General features: G+C 38.2%; 1 protein-coding gene across 2 annotated transcripts; it reads right to left on the bottom strand.

Moving 5' to 3' along the window:
* Window positions 1-218: 218 nt before the first annotated feature.
* Window positions 219-19,062, bottom strand: LOC109244495 (formin-like protein 20). Of its 2 annotated transcripts, none has more exons than XM_019411593.1 (17): window positions 18,567-19,062; window positions 17,251-17,957; window positions 16,951-17,172; window positions 14,488-16,853; window positions 14,280-14,406; window positions 13,917-13,988; window positions 12,817-12,915; window positions 12,608-12,649; window positions 10,306-10,386; window positions 10,188-10,238; window positions 10,025-10,109; window positions 8,809-8,903; window positions 6,867-6,938; window positions 6,671-6,787; window positions 3,720-3,788; window positions 3,559-3,625; window positions 219-1,092 (listed from the first exon to the last, which is right to left on the bottom strand). In XM_019411593.1, the coding sequence occupies exons 1-17, from the start codon at window positions 18,637-18,639 to the stop codon at window positions 938-940; spliced, it is 4,500 nt and encodes a 1,499-aa protein (XP_019267138.1). In that variant the 5' UTR covers window positions 18,640-19,062; the 3' UTR covers window positions 219-937. The 2 variants fall into 2 exon arrangements, with proteins under 2 accessions (XP_019267138.1, XP_019267139.1); XM_019411594.1 differs by having other exon boundaries at window positions 10,025-10,106.
* Between the last annotated feature and the right edge of the window lie 951 nt (window positions 19,063-20,013).

Here is a 20,013-nt window from a genome sequence, read left to right as displayed (position 1 = left end):
GAAACGTAGATATCCCGGACAATGCCTGATATTTAAGTGGAGAAGGGTAGAGGGTCAGACCCATTCTCTATCGAGTTTCGAAACCTGCGCCATTGGCCCTTGGGGATTTTTCCATTATAAAAAAATGCATATGTTATTCTCTACTTTTGTATAAGGCTTGCATACTGGAGTTTTCCCCACATTAATATACTTGTTTACCTTATCAAAAAAAAAAAGGAGAAAGAAATGCAGAAACTTCTCTGCCATTAATAAATGAATATATCATAATATTTTCAAAATTATGAATCTAGGGAAGGAGAAAAACTCGTCTACTGCTTACATTTTGTTAAGCCGTTATTACTAACAGAACCTTTTCCTATCTCTTCTATGCTTTGTGTACAACCAATTTCCTGGTGTCTCATTGAATCTAAAATGACTAGGAACCTTTTCCTATGTTACAATGAAAAGAATCAAATTTGAATCTACATACAAGAGTTGGAGTTTAGTAAAAAACCCTGTTAAGCTTCCAATGTACAGTTTACGTGGCATAATTGCTGTCAATGGTGAATGCCGAGACCATGGACGACATTGTGCCGACGTCGAGTCCATCATGTTGGCTCGCTAATGCATACCTAAATTTGCATTATTAGACGCAGTCATGATCGCCTGACAGCAACAAATTTCAAGTGATCCATTGGATAACCAACAGGTTGTTTGCGTCATCCAAAAGCCTGGACAACAATGAGTTCCAGCTTCCTCTCTGCAACGCATTTCCAGGTTCAAAAGAGCCTCGACGTCGGACTTCCTTTTCTGAATCCAGATAATGTTGCAGCACTATAATAGTGTCGGAGGCTTCTGGCCTGTATTTGAACGAGCATCCTCAGCCAACACTGTTAACCGACAGAGAAACCACATGACACCAAAATTCCCTCAAGGAACACAACGAAATCATTCCTATTTACTCCACACCCTTCTTTGTTTTTAAATTAATTCCTTTTGCTTTCTCCATTTCAGCCTCCTTTTGAACTTTCTTCTTTTCCAATTCAGCCTGTTTCTTGTTCTCTTCGTGGGCTTTGCGGAACAACTGCACAAAATTTAAGAGCGTTGCCGCGACTGCACAGATTATCACCCAGATACCAATCAGAAAAGCATTAGCACCTAAAAATGTTAAACACTCACATGAACATACCAGTGACAACATTGAGGCATAAATGAAGCATATGAAGACAAACGCAAGAGACACTAAATGCATATCAAATTGAAGTGCAGTGCACAACATAAACACACTTGTTGAGTAAATCTATCACATGTAATAATAAGCAGGTGGTACAACCTCCCTGAAATGACGGAGGACCAATCTCAACCAAAAAGAAAAAAAACACAGGAAAATACACAAAACCTCCACATAGGATATCAAAGATCGTGCTGACTAGAAGAGGAATATAATGTCAATCCACGAAAGAAACTGTGGCAAGTACAACAGAAAACCTAAAAGATTGGCATTTTAACTTCTTTAACAAAAACGATACTCAGTCTTATATGTCCAATCATAAGAAACTAAAATAGGAAAAAATCTAGTCAGGCTGTATAAAACTGCTGATTGTAATTGGCGCCATGTATTAAATTATACAAGAGAGTGAAATTCGTAGATGTCCACATACAAAATAACCAATAGCCTCATGGATCCCTGCCTTCATTTTCTTTAGACCAAGGATTTTTCTTTCACTGAAATACCAATCTCTGCCAACAGGATTTATTCAACCGTTTTAGGCAAGACAACACGTATACCATTGTTAAAGAATTACAGTCCAATAGCATAGTAGGAACCAATAAATCTTTTAAGGACAGAGGATTGCCAATTTGTTCAAGATGTTATCTGTGTGGACAAGATGCAGAGACAATTAGCCATCTGTTTTTACAGTGTAGATTAGCTAGCTAATTGTGGGAGTTATTCATCAACCTCAGAGGTATTAGATGGACAACGCCAGGAAGAACTTATGACCTTTTGTCTAGTTGGAACACTAGGGGAAGCTCTACATCTAACAAAGACAGATGGAAAGTTGTCCCAGCAGCTATTTGGTGGACTATTTGGAAATAGAGAAATTCAAGATGCTTTGAAGATACAAGTAGCTCTATACAGAAGATCAAGATGAATTGTATTCTTCTTTTTAGTTTTTGGTGTAAACAAGAATATATGGATGGTTAGGATTCAACCACAGAAGTTTTAGGCTCCTTGTAAGAAGAACAGATTTTTGGTTTCTGCTTTTTGTTTTAGCCCTTCAAGATGTAAATTTTGGTTTCCATGATTTAAAAAATATATTGGATATGTTACCAACAAAATGACTTCCCTATTCAACTTCTTACTTCTGCTGAAGCTCTAGATGAATTAGTGTTTGTTGACATAGCTTCCAGTATACAACAACAACAACAACAACAATATATCCAGTGTAATCCCACATAGTGGGATCTGGGGAAGGTAGTGTGTACGCAGACGTTAGCCCTACGTAGCTTCCAGTATAATTAGTTTAATATGTGCGTTAAGAATTACAAAATTATTAATATGGCAAGAGCCTATTCCTTGTATATGTAGGAAAAGTTCAGAATCACTATAATTGTGAAAATACAAATAGGACGTACTAGGAATTAGTTTCCTTTTTAAGATCACTTGTAAACACTATATAAAGCCCAACATGCTTGAGGAATGATCAAGCAATTCATTCTCAAATCTTCTTCCTTTACAATGTGATTACGACACCGTATACATGCTTAAAATCACACACATCTATGTTCGTTTCTCAAGCTACACATATTTTACACTATCCAAGCAGTTGATGATCTTATATTACCCCACTTTTCCTATAAAAGCCCTTTAGAAAAAAGGAAAAAGGCAAAATATACACTGAAATTGGTTATAGTAGTTGGTATCAATAAATTGAATCTCTAAATTGGAAAAGAAGATCCAGTACAATCGGAAAATTTTCTTACACAAAGAGCTACATAATCTCAATGTTTAATCACAAAATGGTTTTATCTTTGGAATTTGTCCCGTGTTGAAAAAACAAAGAGTGATTTGAACAAGGCTTTAATGTGCCGTTTCACATTTTAAAATTGAGGGAGCATATAGTTTCATCAACTCTTTGATTCTGACTGTCAAAGAAGTTGAAGTGTCACAAAATAACTAGTCATATTAGCTTAATTAACTAGAAGGACAGCTTTAGATCTATCTCCACTAATTTCCTAAATAGTCTGCCAGAGCCCTAGACAGGGCAACCTTTACAAGAAAGCCAATATATACCAGATCAACCCAGTCTGAAAACTTTGCTACACTCAAGACCTGTCACAGCACTAACCTAAATCCAGACATATCTTTCTCTAAAACACGACTGGGTAAATTAGGATGGTTTCTATATCCTAGTAGATTAGCAGTAGGCAACCTGTAAGGCACCTCCTATTACAATGTTCTTGTGGTTAGTATTGTAATTTTGAAGGACATTCATTAGCTCAAAACTCTTCGCGTTGACCACTTCCATAAGCTAAATTTTGTCAACACAGAGACAAGGAGGGAATAAAATATGCTACCTTGCTCAAACGGACAGCGGGCAGGATCCTCACCAAAATATAGTGCTAGTGCATCCGCATTTCTGCCCTGTGCATCAATTACAGCAGTAGAACATATGAGCCACTGATAAAATGATTTGGTAATATAATGAGAAATAGAAATAAATTGCAGACGACATTACCGCCAAAGAATACAACTCCTTCACAGAGCCCACCTCTGCTTCAGCCACTTCAATGAATTCTTTTAAAGTCTGATATGTCATATTTAAAATAGAACAACTCATAAGGACCAACAAGGGTTTGCATTTTACGTCTTTTGAAGGAGATAAATATTGGAAACGTCATAGTATAGCATCTGATCAACCCTTGTTAAATGAGTGAAAATTCAGGAAAGCAGGAATATGAAAAAAATTAAAGCCATTCAATTTCATTTAAAAGGCCAAATAGTGCTAGTACATCTTAATGCAGCTGCAGCTTTAAAGGGGAAAGAAGCTAAAGCTGATTTTCCTTTTAGCGAACAAGTAGGAGGAAGATCAACATTATGTTTCTATTATCTTCTAAGCCAAATCATCCAAAAGCAAGATTGTACTTACCACAGAAATATTGTACTCTGTCTGTACAAGAACCTTAATTATTAATAGAGGAAATAGAGAAAATGACAAAATGGTTACTTATGTTTGAGGTTATGGTTGAGGGTAGGTCCAAAATGTTCCATTAAGTATACTCCCGAGCAGCTTTGGTCCTCTAAGTTCGCTAAAAGTGAACACTTTTGGTTTATATCAAATATTTAACAAACTCTGGTTGTTGGATTTAACAGGAACAGTGAAAAGAATAGAATTTAAGTGCATTCATCAAATCAGCACGTCGTAAGTATATCTTTCTTTTCTTTTATTTATCACATTGACCTCTATATGAAATGCCAACCTTTTTGCTTGATTGGCTTTATGCATGAAGTTAGTCCTACTTATTAAAAAAGGGGAAAAGTGCCAAAAATACCCTCTACTACTTTTTATTATTTAAATGTGTCCCCCATTATAATATCCGCCCACATTTACCCTTACTGTTAGACAAAGTTCTAAACTTGCCCTCATTTTAAACGGCTGGACATGTGGAGGTTTCTAATCAAAAGACCCAACCCATTGATTAAAAACCAGCCCCATTAATCTAACCCATAACCCGACCTGATCACATTCCCATTAAAGTAGATTAGGGTTCAGAAGAAAGCACATTTCGATGTAAGGAACCTCACAAGGATCTACCAGAGGACGATGCGGGAGCTGAGAAGAATTCCCAAATGAAGAATAAGAAGATTCAGAACTAGGAAAATGAGCTTCATTCCCATGGAATAAATCACCATCTTAACAACTCTTGACTCTTCTCTGAAACTCCTCAATGTCAAAATCCATTTCCACATTCTCAACTTAATTAATGTTCAAACTGTTACACTCATCATCCTCATAGTTCCGACCAAACAAACACCACCCTCCTCTGTTCTTTATAGCCTCCACCAAATCCATTCTTCCAGCTTTTTCCAAGTTTTTCCTTGTTGGAAAAGCATCTAGGTTCTTAGATATCTCAATGAAAGCCAAAATATCCTCTTCCAGCTCCATATCCCCTTCACTCCCCGACCCTTTCCTACACCAGCAATATGCACTGTCCTCAGCTCTTTCCTTGCCAAGCTTAAAAACCAAAAAGAACATATTTCTTGGTTAAAAATCGCAGCTTTTCTGCTACAGTGAAGCCTTTTTTTGGGGGTTATAATGTGAATGTGGTCGGGTCGGGTTATGGGTTACAATAACGGGGCTGGGTTTTTAATCTAGGGAAACTTACACAAATGTCCCAAATAAATCTCAACTTACCAACCTCTAGCCATTAGTCATAGACTTACCTAAACTAGCCAACAAAAATTAAAAACCAAATAATAGGGTTCTTTCTCTCAAAGAATCACATGCAAAAATCACCTTTTATATTTTTAAGCGTGATTAGCAACATTAGATACAAGACGGAAAGGAAATTTCATGGACGGGGTAGCAAATAAGGTGATGAAATACAAAAATCTATACAATATTCCAAAAATCTAAACAAAAAAGGAACTTTTTAATGGGTATAGTTGAAATTCATTGAAAATATATAGATAAGTCAATATACAAAATTTGAGGAAGATTGGAGGTGATTTGGACTGGTTTTGTATCAAAATTCGTAATTAAATCGAGTTCAAAAAAGTCTTCTGCGACACATGTATCAAACATGTATCACGCATGTATCTCACACACAAGTATACATGTGATACACAATTGATACAAATACGATACATATGTGATACACAAATGATACACAGTGTGATACACATATTATTTTTTTTCATGTTCAGCTTTTACTTCGAATTTTTAATTCAAACCACCTCAAAACTTCACCAAATCATCCCAAAATTGAGATTTAAGCTCCTTAAGTTGTGCCCAATCTATTCTAATAACACTCACTCAAAACAAAGCGAAAATTTGATATTTTTTTGCAACAAATAGCTAATTGGCTAATTTGGCTAATATTAGTAATATTCTATCAATTGGACAATTTTTGTAATGAGCTACTTATAAATGGACATAGCTGGTAATTTCCTTTAATCTATGGGGTGGGTCTTTTGATTAGAAGCCTCCACGTGTCAAGCCGTTTAAAATGAGGGCAAATTTAGAACTTTTCCTAAAGGTAAGGGTAAATGGGGAGTGGGGACGGATAGTATAACAGGGGACACATTTAGAAACTAAAAGATAGTAGAGGGGTAGTTTTGTCCTTTTTTCCGTTAAAAAAAAAAATCTTGAAGTCAGTCCTTACAGAGAGCGAGATGGAGTGAGGAGGGGACAATATACAAAAGAAAAGAAAAAGGCCTTGCAGTTCCAATTAAAGAGGACAAATGGCAACAAATGGTATAAAACTTCAATCCAAATATTTGATTCTAGAGACAAAGGTTGTAACTGGAGGTCATTCAAGAGATGTCCTAAGCAAGCAATAACATGTTAATCTCAGATGAAAGAACAAAAAAGTTTAGCCCTCCTAACATGATCTGGGAGGTGTTGCACATATGCACACATAAAATACTGAGACATAGTTTATGGAGGACTTACAATCTCCATCATACCTTACAAAAAGTTTCGGACACAGGGCCATCAGTCTGAGATGCCTCCAGTTCCTTCTTTACTTTTTCCAGTCCATTGATGATTGCTTGCATCTCTTCAGCCAAAGATTTCAATTGAATCTGCAAGGTGAAACTATTTTCTAACTTATCCTAATTAAATATAAAAGGAATTATTGCAAGAAAGAGATAGAAAAATAACCTTTGATGCAGCTTCCACACTTGCAAGATCTTCATGGAAGTCTAAAAAAGTTGGTGACTTGGAAGCAAGAACCTGAGAGAAAAGAGATATTATCAACAAAGGCAACAATATATGATAACACCTAATTTTAGAGAGGAGGGTTAAGAGCCATGAAGAAATGGGATAGGATATCTAAGTAAAAGAGTAAATGAAAAAGAAAGAGATTCTCAGCTACAAAAATGTCCAGACAACAGAGCGAAGAAGCATTACATGCCGATAGAACAAAACAAAAGAATGGCCAAGTCAAATCACACCAAAAAATATAATGGTATTCACAATTGTATAAGGCTGTAACGACCCGACCGGTCGTTTTGAGCTTTAAGGTTCCGGTCAGTGGTTCGAGGTCTTGAGCGACATCATATTGTGTATTATGACTTGCGTGCATGGTCGGATTTGAATTATGCTTTAGGATGTATTGTATCTAATTACAGCACTTAATGAGCTCATGAACTCACTCTTTCTATTAGCTAGCTGCCTAACTGAGATGCTCCGTAACCACCACCAAATGCCACTTGCGTCCAGCTTTCATTGAGCTCATACCTTCAGTCCCCGAGCTTCCTCATAACTACCTTGACCTGACTTACGAGCTTGCATGTGTTCGCGTGAATGTTTTGGCTGTTGAGTTGGAGTTGAGCTGGTGAACAAAGAACTTCAGTTACTACTGAGCTAATACTCCACTCTTATTTATTGTTTAAAGTCTTCTTATACCCTTTTACAATCCCTTTTAGTGATATGGTAAAAAACCCTCCTAAAACCCCCCAGGAGCCAAACGCTGGCTCTTTCCCACTTTGCTCTCTTGGTTGGTCGAAGCTCCAACTGTAAGGTCGTAGGTTCAAATCCAACATTTTTCGATCATAACACATAAATTCAACAATTTTCGATCCTTTTGGGCCCCGAATCTGCAGCACTTTTGTTAGAGCGGCTTAGAGTCCCACATTCGTTGGGGAATGGGCTGGTGGTCTCCTTATATGGACTTGGGCATTCCTCGCCTCATGAGCTAGCTTTTTGATATTGAGTTAGGCCCAAGGTCCATATCTTTCCATGGTATCAGAGTCAGGTCCGTCCCTGTTTGGGCCCCCATGTTATCTTGTCCACGCTCCAGTGGCGGTCTAGGCATACGAGGGAGTGTTAGAGCAGGTTAGAGTCATACATTGGTTGGGAAAACTTTTAACCCTAGAAGCTACCGCAATTTCTGTCGCACGTCTTAAAGATTGCACCCGATTTGTTCCCAAAAGTTCTCTTTTTTGGGGCTCATATCTGCAGTACTTTCAGACGTAGAAAATCCTGCAATTCCACATGCACCCAAATTATCCTCTAAGTTTTTGCATAGTGTTGCCAAACAGTAAACCGGTGCAAAGAAATCTTTCAGGAAATATTGAAGAAGATTTAAAACAGACAGTGTGTTCATGAGGTAGTGTATACTGATGACTGTGAACCACAGAGACCATTTTCCTGAGAACAGCTAATAAGAAAGAGGGGGAAGTATTAACTCAAGTAGCTTTCCTTGGTTTAACAGCCCAGCCCGCTAGTGATATTGTCCGCTCCTCTTATGGACTCAGCGTCCTCGCTGAGGTTTGCCCCACCGCATGGGATTTGCCTAGACTCAGCACTGAGGTTTGCCCCGCCTAACCGGGATTTGCCTAAACTCAGTTGAACTCTGACCCACCATCGGCATGGCTAACACAAGAGTGGCTCTGATAACATCTTTAACAGCCCAGCCCGCTAGTGATATTGTCCGCTCTGGGCCTAGGCCCTCACGGGTTTAAAACGTGTCACTAGGGTCTAAGGCTTGTTAACTTATATACCCAGCATCCCTCTTATGTTTTGCCGATGTGGGACTCTGCCTAAAGTCAGGGGTGTTACACTTGGGAACAGAAAAAATGAAATTGAGAGTAATCCACACCTTACAAAGATAATGCATGAGTGTCATCCTGTTGTTAGTAGCACGTGTATCAGTGAGCTTTGAGAGACTGTCCAGCTTAAATCCAACGGCAGAACCTGGAATAAGAATGTACAGGGAACTCAGTCTCAAAATTCGATATACTTCTGCTTGACCACATAGAAATATAACATCCTAAGTTTGTAGTCAGGTCCTCCTTAAGTTCCACCAGAACTACTTCAGCCACATAAGATGAGAGCAATATGTGCTAATTGCAAAATATAGTACCAAGAAACCAAAAATGTCGGCACTTATACTCCAAAGAGCAACTATCGTTTCCAAATCAAAATATATGCTTCTGTTCTCCAGATATCCAAAATGGAAAACTGATCTAGGTCGGGAACAAATCAATCAGTAAGCCCTTGTTAGTAATTTAGTAGGCTTGGAAATTCAAGCAACAAGTATTATTCAATCTAATAATTGAAGTCCATGAAGGTATAAGTCAAGCCAGACACCTAATCGTACTTGGTAATTGGGTCTGTTAGGTACCAATTTAAAGCTCACAGTTATCTATCTAAAGAAATATTTTACACAGAACTCTTTTCAAAATTTCTTGGTAACAGAAGGATTCTGTAACTCTGCTTATTGATAAAATTTTAAATGTATTCGGATTTTTCGTTTCAAAAATCAGCAGAAACATGATGAAACCAGTGGCGGAGACACACTGCTCCAAGGGGTGTCAATTGACAACCATTTGTCGGAAAATTACACTGTTTAGATGGGTAATTTTTTAATGTATATACACTGTGTGATGAATCCCCTTGACTTCTTCGTGTATTTACTTCTTTAAATTTTGATAGTGAAAATCCTGGCTCCGCTACTGGATGAAACTTGTGACTTCCCTTTATGAATTCTTTACATAATATGAGAAGCCAACCACCATTTTTAGGGTAAAAGCCCATATTCTACTTATCTAGATAGAAAAATCGTTATTCTTCTTCTTGTTCATGGCAAGGTCAAGCAATCATTGTTATCAACTTCAGCAAGCATTGTATACAAACTAGAGTGTCTTCGGTTCCAGATTTGCAGCAATTACATTAACCATACATGTAGAATATCAAGTTTCGGTTTTAGTTCACATTTAAGATAGCTGAACGATTGTAAAATCTCTATGACAAGGATGGACATCAATGGTTAAAAAATAAAATGCATGTAATCAGGCAAGGACAGAGAGTCCTACCTCTGGCAGTTCCCTGATTCAATGTGTTCCCTAGATACAATATTTTCTTCATAATTTCCTTCAATTTGAGAGAGTTTCGGGCCTGCTACAAGCGTAGTGACTCATGCAAATGCTAAGATAGAAATGGAAGAGCAAAGAAGAGATGCAGAAACTGTAAAAGTACCTCTTCACTAGCAGAGTTCACGGTGTTTAAGCTTTTCTTGAAGTCTGAGACCTGGGATGAAGCTAAATTCAGATCTCCACAAGAATACTTCAGCCAGGATCTCTAGATGTACACATACCTGAGAGTTGAACTGAATCTTAAAGAGAAAAACTCTTAATTTTGACTCCACTCGTGGCACCTTCATCAGCTCTAAAAAGAACTGAAAGACAAAAGGTAAAATCAGGAAAGCCACTGATGCATTGGAATCTGAGCTAAAAGGTACTGCAAAACCAGTGTCAGCTGCTTTTCCAATCTTTACAAGTACAAGATCATGGATGGCAGGGAAAAAATTTAGAAGAATTTCCCCAAACCAATAACGGAACAAGGGACTACATCATTAATCAGACCTAAATCATTCTAAAATAATTTCATAGGAAGAATATCCAATAAGATTCAAGCTATCATGAATATCTATTACAAGCAAGGGCTTCTAAAGTAAGGTTGCAAACCAATTGAGAAACAGATCATGCTCAAATTCAATTGTTGCTGGCTTGATAAAAGCTTGAGCTCAAACATTTAATTGCTCAATTGAAAAATTCACTAGCTCGGCTCAGTAAGAGTACTCATATTAATAATTCTATATGTATCCATTGTGTTAGTTCTTTTAGCTAAGCATAAACTCAATGTATCCATTATGCTAGTTCTTTTAACGAACCCCGACGCAGAAAGCGCCAAGGACCTTGTCAAAAAAAAACTAAACATACACTCAGATCACGAAACAGAAGATAGGTCCAAGATGTTTACTCATGTTAAAATTGATAACAAAAATGACAGCATATTTACGAGAAATATAACACGGAAGAAGAAATATGCGGAATGAGCGAAGACAAGTGTATGTTATGCTGGATCCTTTTATATCAACACTTTATATAATCATGTTCCACGATGTGGGATGCTAACAGTAAGTATAGCTATATACAACTTAACTATGTACATTAATTATCTAATACTCCCCTTCAAGCAGCTTATACAAGTTTTATGTACCCGGCTTGTTACTGATGTAGCTGATTCAAGAACCAGTAAGGAGATTGGTGACAATATCTACAAGCTAATCATTTGACTTCAAATTTTGTGACAATGATACCTGAGAGTATCGATCTCACTCGTGAAACCTGGATGCGATGCAATATGCACATACTTCAATTCTTTGAGTAAATGTTTGATCGAAATTAGTTCCAAAGTTGCCACAACCATTGCCTATTTGCTTCTAAAGTAGATTGAGAAACTGCATTCTGTTTCTTGCTTTTCAAGACATAAATTACCTCTAACGAAAATACACTATTTTTATCGGTGATCTCGCCCAATCTGCAATTTGTGTATCCAACAATCTGCTCATAGCCTTGATCGTCGAAAACTAGACCGTTCTCTGTTGCTTATTCTATGCTGATTCTATGGGTTGAAGCATACAGACAAATGTATCCCAAATTCACATGGAATACGAATTCCGATAAGTTTCTGAAATCCAATTGAGTTTTAGCATATGCGTGATCACCATCACCTATTTTGAACTAAATCAAGTATTTGCTAGACCATTTTTGCAACCAAAAAAAAAAGATGTTCTAAGACATATCAAAAGTGGAAACGTTACATGTGTTCTTTTAAATATGAAACTAATGAAGTTCATTTATAAATAAAGGTAGCATTTAAAATGGTGTATTTCATGTTTGTGGACAATCCATGTGACATTGGGATACAGTTGCCATATTCATTGATACATACAAAATCCCAGAATAAGTTCCATCCTCTGTTTCTATTGAAAAACATAAAAATGCCTAACAAACACTCAATCTAATGAAGAAGTAAGCTTAAGAAAGACTATGTACCTAGACTCCTCATAAATTGCCCAATTCATATAGCAAAGCTCATTTGCAATTAGGTGTCTACAGGATCTATTCTAAGTTGGAAAAGAACTAGTCTGAGCTGAACTTTCGTTTTGATAATTAAAATAAATTCTTGGAAAAGAGCTATTCTGAGCTGAACTTTCTTTTTGATAATTAAAATAGATTCATTAATTTGAAAATTGCATATGAGCCCTGTTAAACTTTTTTACCCCTCACCAACCTACCTCTCTTTATCTTCAGCTATAAGATGAAACAAAAGAGCCATCTGAGGTACTTCCTACTTTTTGATAGTACAAGAAACTTTTTTCTTTGCCTGAGTGTGCTAATTTGACAGGTCAGAGTAAACAATGGAAGTTAAACTACTCAACCTAACGTCCAATCATCATATACAAACTTACGCACTACATCGGATATTACTGCAAACTAAACTCAACTATTTCCCTGTTTCTCCCATTTTCGGTTTGTAAATGCATCTATGACAACATATAACAGTAGAGAGAAATAAAACCTGCAAATGAATATAATATCAAATCTACTAACCTGTTCACACTTTCCCAGAAGCTCTTTGTCACCGGTGTAACCCTGAGCAGTTATAATAGCAAGAGATAATTAAAAACAAAAACACTTTGCTGAAGGATCAACCCAAAGAGTGGAGACAGAGAGGAGCCGAGAAATAAAGGTTCTTTAGGATATATAGAACAAGAAAGTTACAGCTAATAGAATAAGAGCTTCAGACTGGCTTGCTTCACCTTGAGAAGATCCATCTCATCTTTTGTAGGACAAAACTTTATAAGATTCTCCACCTGATCAGCATCTAAAATCGACTCATCCATTGCCAGCACAGCTGCCTGTAAGCCACATAGATAAACGTTGTTACTGGGTAACAAGATAGGAAACAAAATACCTAGTGAACAGCATCCAGACTAGCAACAATATTAAAAAAAAAAAAAAAAAAGAGAATCACACAGGTCTAAAAATAGATATCGATTTGTTAAAGGTATACATAAAATAAAATATATAAAAAAGGCCCAAGGTCTGCTGGGTTTAAGCAGAAAGAGTAATTTAAAGGGAAGCATTCAGTGAAGGTTGCATGCCTTAGCCTTTTGGTGAATTTATTGAAGCATCATTTAGGAAATGCGAACTCCTTGCACTACTCCTAGATTTCGGGTTTAACCACGTGTCAACTGAGTCTTTAACAACACTCTAAAACAAGCTTTGAGTGTAAGGTTCACAGGAAAGAAATGGCTTCAGAAAAAGTAAATGCAGGCTTTTCTAGACAAAGGCTGGATTTGAAAAAGTGGTTTGACCAGACATTGATCATTTAAGATAGATCTCAGCAGTTCACTCTCTTTTTTCCCTGTAAAATCCTAGTCTGGGTGTTATGGACCCATGAAGCATTCCTCCCAGTAACTTCTTTTCTTTTCCCTGCTTTAATATATGCATTCTAGCCTTTGTTTGTATATGTATTCTAGCCTCTTGACATTAACTATGTGAAACAGAGAAATGGTCCAAACCAGCGGAATAATAGAAGAAAGCAACAAAACTGAGGGGGTAAGAGATAAGATATCCCTTCTACGATTGGCCATAAGCAATTTAAAATTCAATACAGAAACCAAAGGCAGTGTCATGCATTACTACCATAAGAAATGAAATTTGCAATATTCTGACAATATATAGCTCCCATTATCCTGAACACAGCATATAATTCTACCATGAAATGTGAAAACAATCTCTCTATGTGCATGTTTGTTTGCAGGACAAGGTGTTATTATTCTTTCATAATAAAAAAGAGCATTCAACAATGACAACTAAGGAGATAATGACATTGAAGAGAAAATACCAAACTCACCATCATGTCAGGAAGTGCCATTTTCACCTTAGTGAGCATAATTTCAGTATTATTAGCCCTCCTTAGATCAATCTTTTAAACAAAAACAACAGAGAAAAGCCCATCACAAGGAGGAATTATAAATCAAAGTTAAAAGAAACAATAAAGGAGAAAAAAGGAATTCCATCAAACACCAATACCGGATCTACAAAGAAGAACGAAAAGTATCATGCAATAGGAATCTATGTACAGGAAAAAGAAAAAATAAACAGACTGGACAGCACATTGGATAAAATATCATACTATCAAGACAAATGCATTAATTGAAAATTCAGATCCTTTTAAAAATATCCCCCAAGAAAAGGTATTAAATTAGTCGATTACCAGGTGAACCCTGTCTGGTTTAGATCCAACTGACTTTTTTGCTCCATATTTGCCTCCGGCGCCATCTTTCTTGGGGACTGTCGCAGAGAAAAGAGTCTCAATTTCTGACACATCAAATTCTGTTGCACTAGAATTGGAGCAAAAGGGTATCAGTATTTTGCTGGAATGGAGCATAGGCAGTGTTAAACTACAAAAGCATGGAACATACATTTGAGGCTCTCCACGTCTCTGCAGTTCCTCCCATAAGCTACCCCCTAGTGCCCTAGTTACTTTGCTCCAATGCAACGGCTTTAAGGTAGATCTCCGAGGAGCTATACTGCCTGTTGTTCGTGAAAGCCCCTGCCCTCTCCCTACAGTAAGGCCTCTCCCAAGTGCCCTAGGTGGTGGCGGAGGAGGTCCACCGCCTGGAGGTCTTGGAGCTCCTGGTGGAAGAGGTGGACTAGGTGCGCCTCCTCCAATAGGGGGTGGAGGAGGTACACCTCGTGCATAACCTCCAGGAGGGGGTGGAGGAGGGGGTGCTCCACATACTGGAGGTGGAGGTGGAGGAGGGCCACCACTAGGAAGAGGGGAAGGAGCAGGAAGCCCTCGCATTGAAGGAGGTGGAGGAGGAGGTGGTCCAAGAGGTGCACGTGGAGCTTCAGGCAAAGGAGGAGGTGGTGGGGGTGCAGATCCACACAAAGGAGGCAGTAAGGGTGGGGATGGTGCTCCAGGGAAATAACATGGAGTTGGAGGAGGGGGAGGACCACGAATTGGAGGTGGAGGTGGTGCAGGTGGATTGTTGTATGAAGGAGGCGGAGGAGGTGAAGGTGGAAATGGTGTTTGTGGGGCACTTCGTGGAGGTGGTGGAGGTGGTGGAGCTGGAGTAACACGTGAAGGAAGGGGAGGTGGTGGAGGGGGAGGTGGAGCTGAAGCACTAAGTGAAAGAGGACGTGGAGTTGGAGGAGGAGGTGCTGGTGGAGCAAGCAAAGAAGCAACTCTATGCCTAGCTGGATTTAGTGGAGAAGGTGGTGGCAATGGAAGTGGAGGAGAAGGGGCACCAAATAGAGGAGGAGGGGGAGGTGGTGGTGGTGATGGAGAATTCGTTCCAGAACTATCAGGTTTGGATACAGTGTCAGCATATACAGGTGGAGATAGAGGTGGAGTTGAAGGTGGCAATGAACTTGATAATGCTACAGAGGAAGCTGCATAAGCCCCACTTGACCACGGGGGTGGTGGAGGGGGTGGCGGCAAGAGCTTACAGGTAGCAGCATTCAGAACGCTGGATGATGTGGGAAGCGATGATGGGGGCGGGCGAGAGGTACCAATAGGAGTTATCAAGCCAGTTAATGTAGGTAGAGGAGGAGGTAGAGGTTGAGATAAGGGTGGAGGTGATAAAGATGTGGCATTACGAGTAAGTGGCAGGGATGGATGAGGCAGAGGGGGCAGAGGTGGTGGAGGTGGGGGTAATTGGTGAGTCACAGAGGCTTTAATAATGTGGCTTTCCTGCAAAGACAGAGCTAGGATGTCAGAAGCTGGTAGATTTGTCCTTGCTCCGTGAATTTGAGGAACTCTATAAGATGAAGTGCTTGAACATGGAGGCAGTGGAGGAGTTAGGGGACGACCTGGAGGAGATGGAAGAAATTGCATGGCTTGGCTTTCAGCTGATGCTCGTAGAGAGTCTTTAGTAAGCAATGCCTCTTGGACTGCTAACATGTCTAATAATGCAGGACATGAAGAGTTTTTCCGTGGAACACGACCTGCGTCAGCTGGAACCATAGCTTTTACAGAAGCTCGAGAAGATGGAGATTTAGATTTTGAATGAGATCGAGAATCCTTGGTGAGAGCAAGCCCACAAGGAGCATTATTATATCCTGATGGTGGATATGATACATGCATTGAATTAGTATAAGAACCTTTATTAGTAGGAATCCACCGAGATACTGCATTTGGCTTCGCCAGTCTTGAAGGAGTGCACTGAGATTCCTGCTGTTTAGATTTATTTTTTGGACCAAGCCCATCAGCGGCTGGTTTTGAGTTGGATAATAGCTGTCTCTTTAGAGATGAGGGTGGCATTTCATCCTTTTGTTTATTGCTTTCACCACTCAACTCCTGTTGTGAACCCTGCGGCTCAAACTTCTTCTGTTTAAGAGTGCCTTCTCGATGCTTATTCTCCCCTTCTTTTGACATGCCACTAGCCCCAGATATTACAGCTTTTGATTCCATGTTGCTAGTAACATTAGAAGTCACAACTTTTGAGGCCATTAACTCATCCCTATTACCTAAACTATTCTTTTTTGGTGCCCGCTGCTTATACATCTTTCTTTCTTGTTTGTGATTTACCCCATCCGACCCACAATCTTGTAAAGCATGACGCCCTAACTCCTCTTTCCAGACTATTTCAATGTTATCATCCTGCATACCATTGGGAACTGTATAGGCATTAGACTCGGCCCTTCCATCCTGTCCATCAACACTGAATATCTCTTCCACCTCAAAAAACTCCTCAGATGAAGCGCCTTCACTTTCATTCTCATCTTCATATGGTGCTTCTGTGGTGATGATAGATTGATCAGCTTCAGCACCCGAAAAAAGCACCTGGTACAGGTATGAGTATTCTTCAAGTCCTATAGCTTCTTAGTAGACGAAAAAGTATGAATTATAGAGAACTAAGTCAGAGAAATAAACAGCCAACCTCTGCTTTAAACTCTCTTGGAAGTTGGTCTTGTGCATCCCATGGGACATCAACTTCATCACGGGTTAACGTCAAAACATTTGACTGAATAAATGTTGTGTGAAACATGACCCTGAACATCATTTCTTCCCTTAATAGATCATCTTCCAAATGGACGCACTCAAGAACAACATCTCCTTGGACACGACAGCGGATATCTATTTTCAACAGCGCACACTCTTCCTGCAGTGAGGAGTCAGCAGGACACTTCAGATTTCAGCTAAGTACCTTTCAAGTCTCAAATTTTAAGCTTGGAGTTACCTGTTGGTAGAGGCAAACATGTTCTTTTGTCTTTGATGTTGAATATAAGAGCTTAGATCCTCTATTATGCATTGTTGAAGCGGGATCGTGACTGTAGACACGAACTACAGGTCGGCAGCCCCTCCCACCATCAAATAGATGAAGGACTCTAAGTATGACGCAATCTAACGAAAAAGGTGTATCTGATGGCAGCCGATCTGAGTCGAAATTTCTTCTGGAGATATACTGGAGATATCTAAGCTGAGATGGCTGTGGATTCAGAGGTGACAAAAGATGTACAAGTTCCCTAGGAGCTTGCGTATATACCATTTCAAGAGTCTTCTGCTCACCGGCGTATTGTTTTCTGTACAAAAGAAGACCAGCAAGCATGAAGGCAAGAACAGGCCACCCTCCTCTCTCACAGTGCATCAACAAGACGTTATCTTGGCCTTCGATGGAAAGCCAGCTCTCACTCGATCGCAAGAGGTGGTAGATCATTTCCAATGGCAATAGCTGACACCCCTCATATTGCCTAGGATAATCCATGACTGTCATACCATACTGGGACAAAATGTCAGATACTTGGCTCCTTCGATCACCTTCTCTAAAATTGAAAACCATGAAAGCAGCATCTGCATAGTGGTCCTGTAACTGAGCTACAATCTCTCCCATATATGTCTTGTATTCATCTTCATCCAATACGTTGCCAGAGAAGCAACAATCGAACACTGCAAGCATGAATTTTAGAGGAAAAGAAGACAAAAACATCAATACTGACAAAACGAACCCAAGAAATCATCCTTCTTTGAGACGACAAAGTAAGTTCAAGGGAAATCACTTAAACATGTAACTTGGTACTTGAGCAAATTCGACCAGAATATGAAATAATGTATGTTCACAACCACCAAGTTATGGGCAAGAGGTTTCAACATTTTCCACATGAAGTTGCATTTCTTTCGCTCTGTCATTTTGCAGCTCATTTACTTCAAACAACTGGAGAAACTAGAGCTAAACTATAACTATTATCAGAAGTAGCTCCAAATTTAGCTAACCGGTAATGATGATTTATAAAAATAAAGAAAAATTATCATGAAATATCATATGATTGAGCAAAATAAGCCCAAATTAACTATTACTACTACTACTACAATGTCTCAATTCCGAACTAGTCCGGTGATCATTCATTTGGACCCGTTCATTCCAATACTCAACAATTTAAGTCCAAGTTACTGCGGGGAAGAAAACATTGAACCTATAGGTAAATTACCACTTGTAAACTCCCAAAACAGGAAAATGCAAGATTGAAGAAATGGGGAAGAATGTGAGAAAAGGCGTACCATAAACACGCTCAGAAATCTCTAGAAGTCGATCAGGCGGCTTCCGGTAAAAGAAGTGTCTCGACAGCGCCATTTATTGGAAATGGCGCTGTTTCTTGGAACCAAAATTAACGAATTGACAGCCCAATGATTTCACAATGCCATTTGATTAAACTCGCCAAAACCAAATTGAAATGGCTGAACTAATACTTAATGGAGTGAACAGTTATTGTTCGCTTTTTAATAATTAGAATAGCTCCTAATGCAATTGAAATGAATAAAACAAGATCAGAATGGCAAAATAGATTTACAGTATAAGGAAGTGCAATGAGCCTTTAGGTTGAGGATTTGTGAGGAGAATTAGGTTATATAATTTGAGGGGATTTTGATAAACTGATAGATATGATCATTGCCATTGTTTCAGGGAAAAAAAAAAAAAAAGAAACAGGAAGCGTAAACAGACAGGAAGCAGACCCGGACTTGGACCTGTTCCATTCGTTATTGTCTGTTATCTGCAGCTTTTGCATGATCAACAAACATAAAGCAAAACAAAAATTTTTAAATAAAAATTTTCTTTTGACTTAAAACTTTCTTTGACCATAATTTTTCATATGTTTTTTTTAAATATTTTTTAACTTAAATTACTTTTTACGTAATTTTTAAATATGTAAGTTTTATTTTTTAAAAACTTAAAAAATTTATATTCGAATTTATAGTCAAAATAAAAATAAAAAGTTAACTTTTAAAATAATGCATAAATTAGGAAAGAGGAAATTTAGTGGACAAGAGACTAATATGAAAGGAAATCAGGCACGACGACTAGACTTGAACTCACATATATGGTGGGAAAAAATGACACACTATATATCCGCTTTTAAAATATTAGCCGAATATATATATATATATATATGTATAGTTTCGGAGATAAATAGTTTCGACCACGGGCTAAAAGTGATGTTTGGTCAATATTGTGTGATAGACTACATAGTATATTATTAGTTTCTAAGTTTTGGTGTGGTAACAGCTAACGATATCGATTACTCCACTACTAGTCAAATATGTAATCTACATGATGTGATGTATAATTGGAAATTTGGAATCATTCCAACTTTAATGATGTTGATTAGTTAAATACTCATATGTAATCTATTTGATATGTAATCATTCCATGGCACATGATACAATGTTCAGAAATGCTTCGCGAAACAAAATATTTTTTTCCTGCACTATTATTTTATTTTCTATTCAAACAAATTTAATTTGTTCTGTTTTTAAAAAGAAACAACACAATCAAAATACAAAAATGAATACGCTTACAGCCGAAAGAAAACAAAACAAAAAGAAAGAACAAGAAAAACGAATACTTGAAAGCGAACGTTGTTGAGATCCACCTGCAGGGACTTTATATGTGGAGTTCACGTTACAGAAAAAACAAAAGTAGCAACATTAAATATAGTATACTTTCTGA

This window comes from Nicotiana attenuata, unplaced genomic scaffold, assembly GCF_001879085.1.
Source record: "Nicotiana attenuata strain UT unplaced genomic scaffold, NIATTr2, whole genome shotgun sequence".
NCBI classification, from domain to species: domain Eukaryota; kingdom Viridiplantae; phylum Streptophyta; class Magnoliopsida; order Solanales; family Solanaceae; genus Nicotiana; species Nicotiana attenuata.
This window is presented reverse-complemented; position numbering and strand designations above follow the sequence as displayed.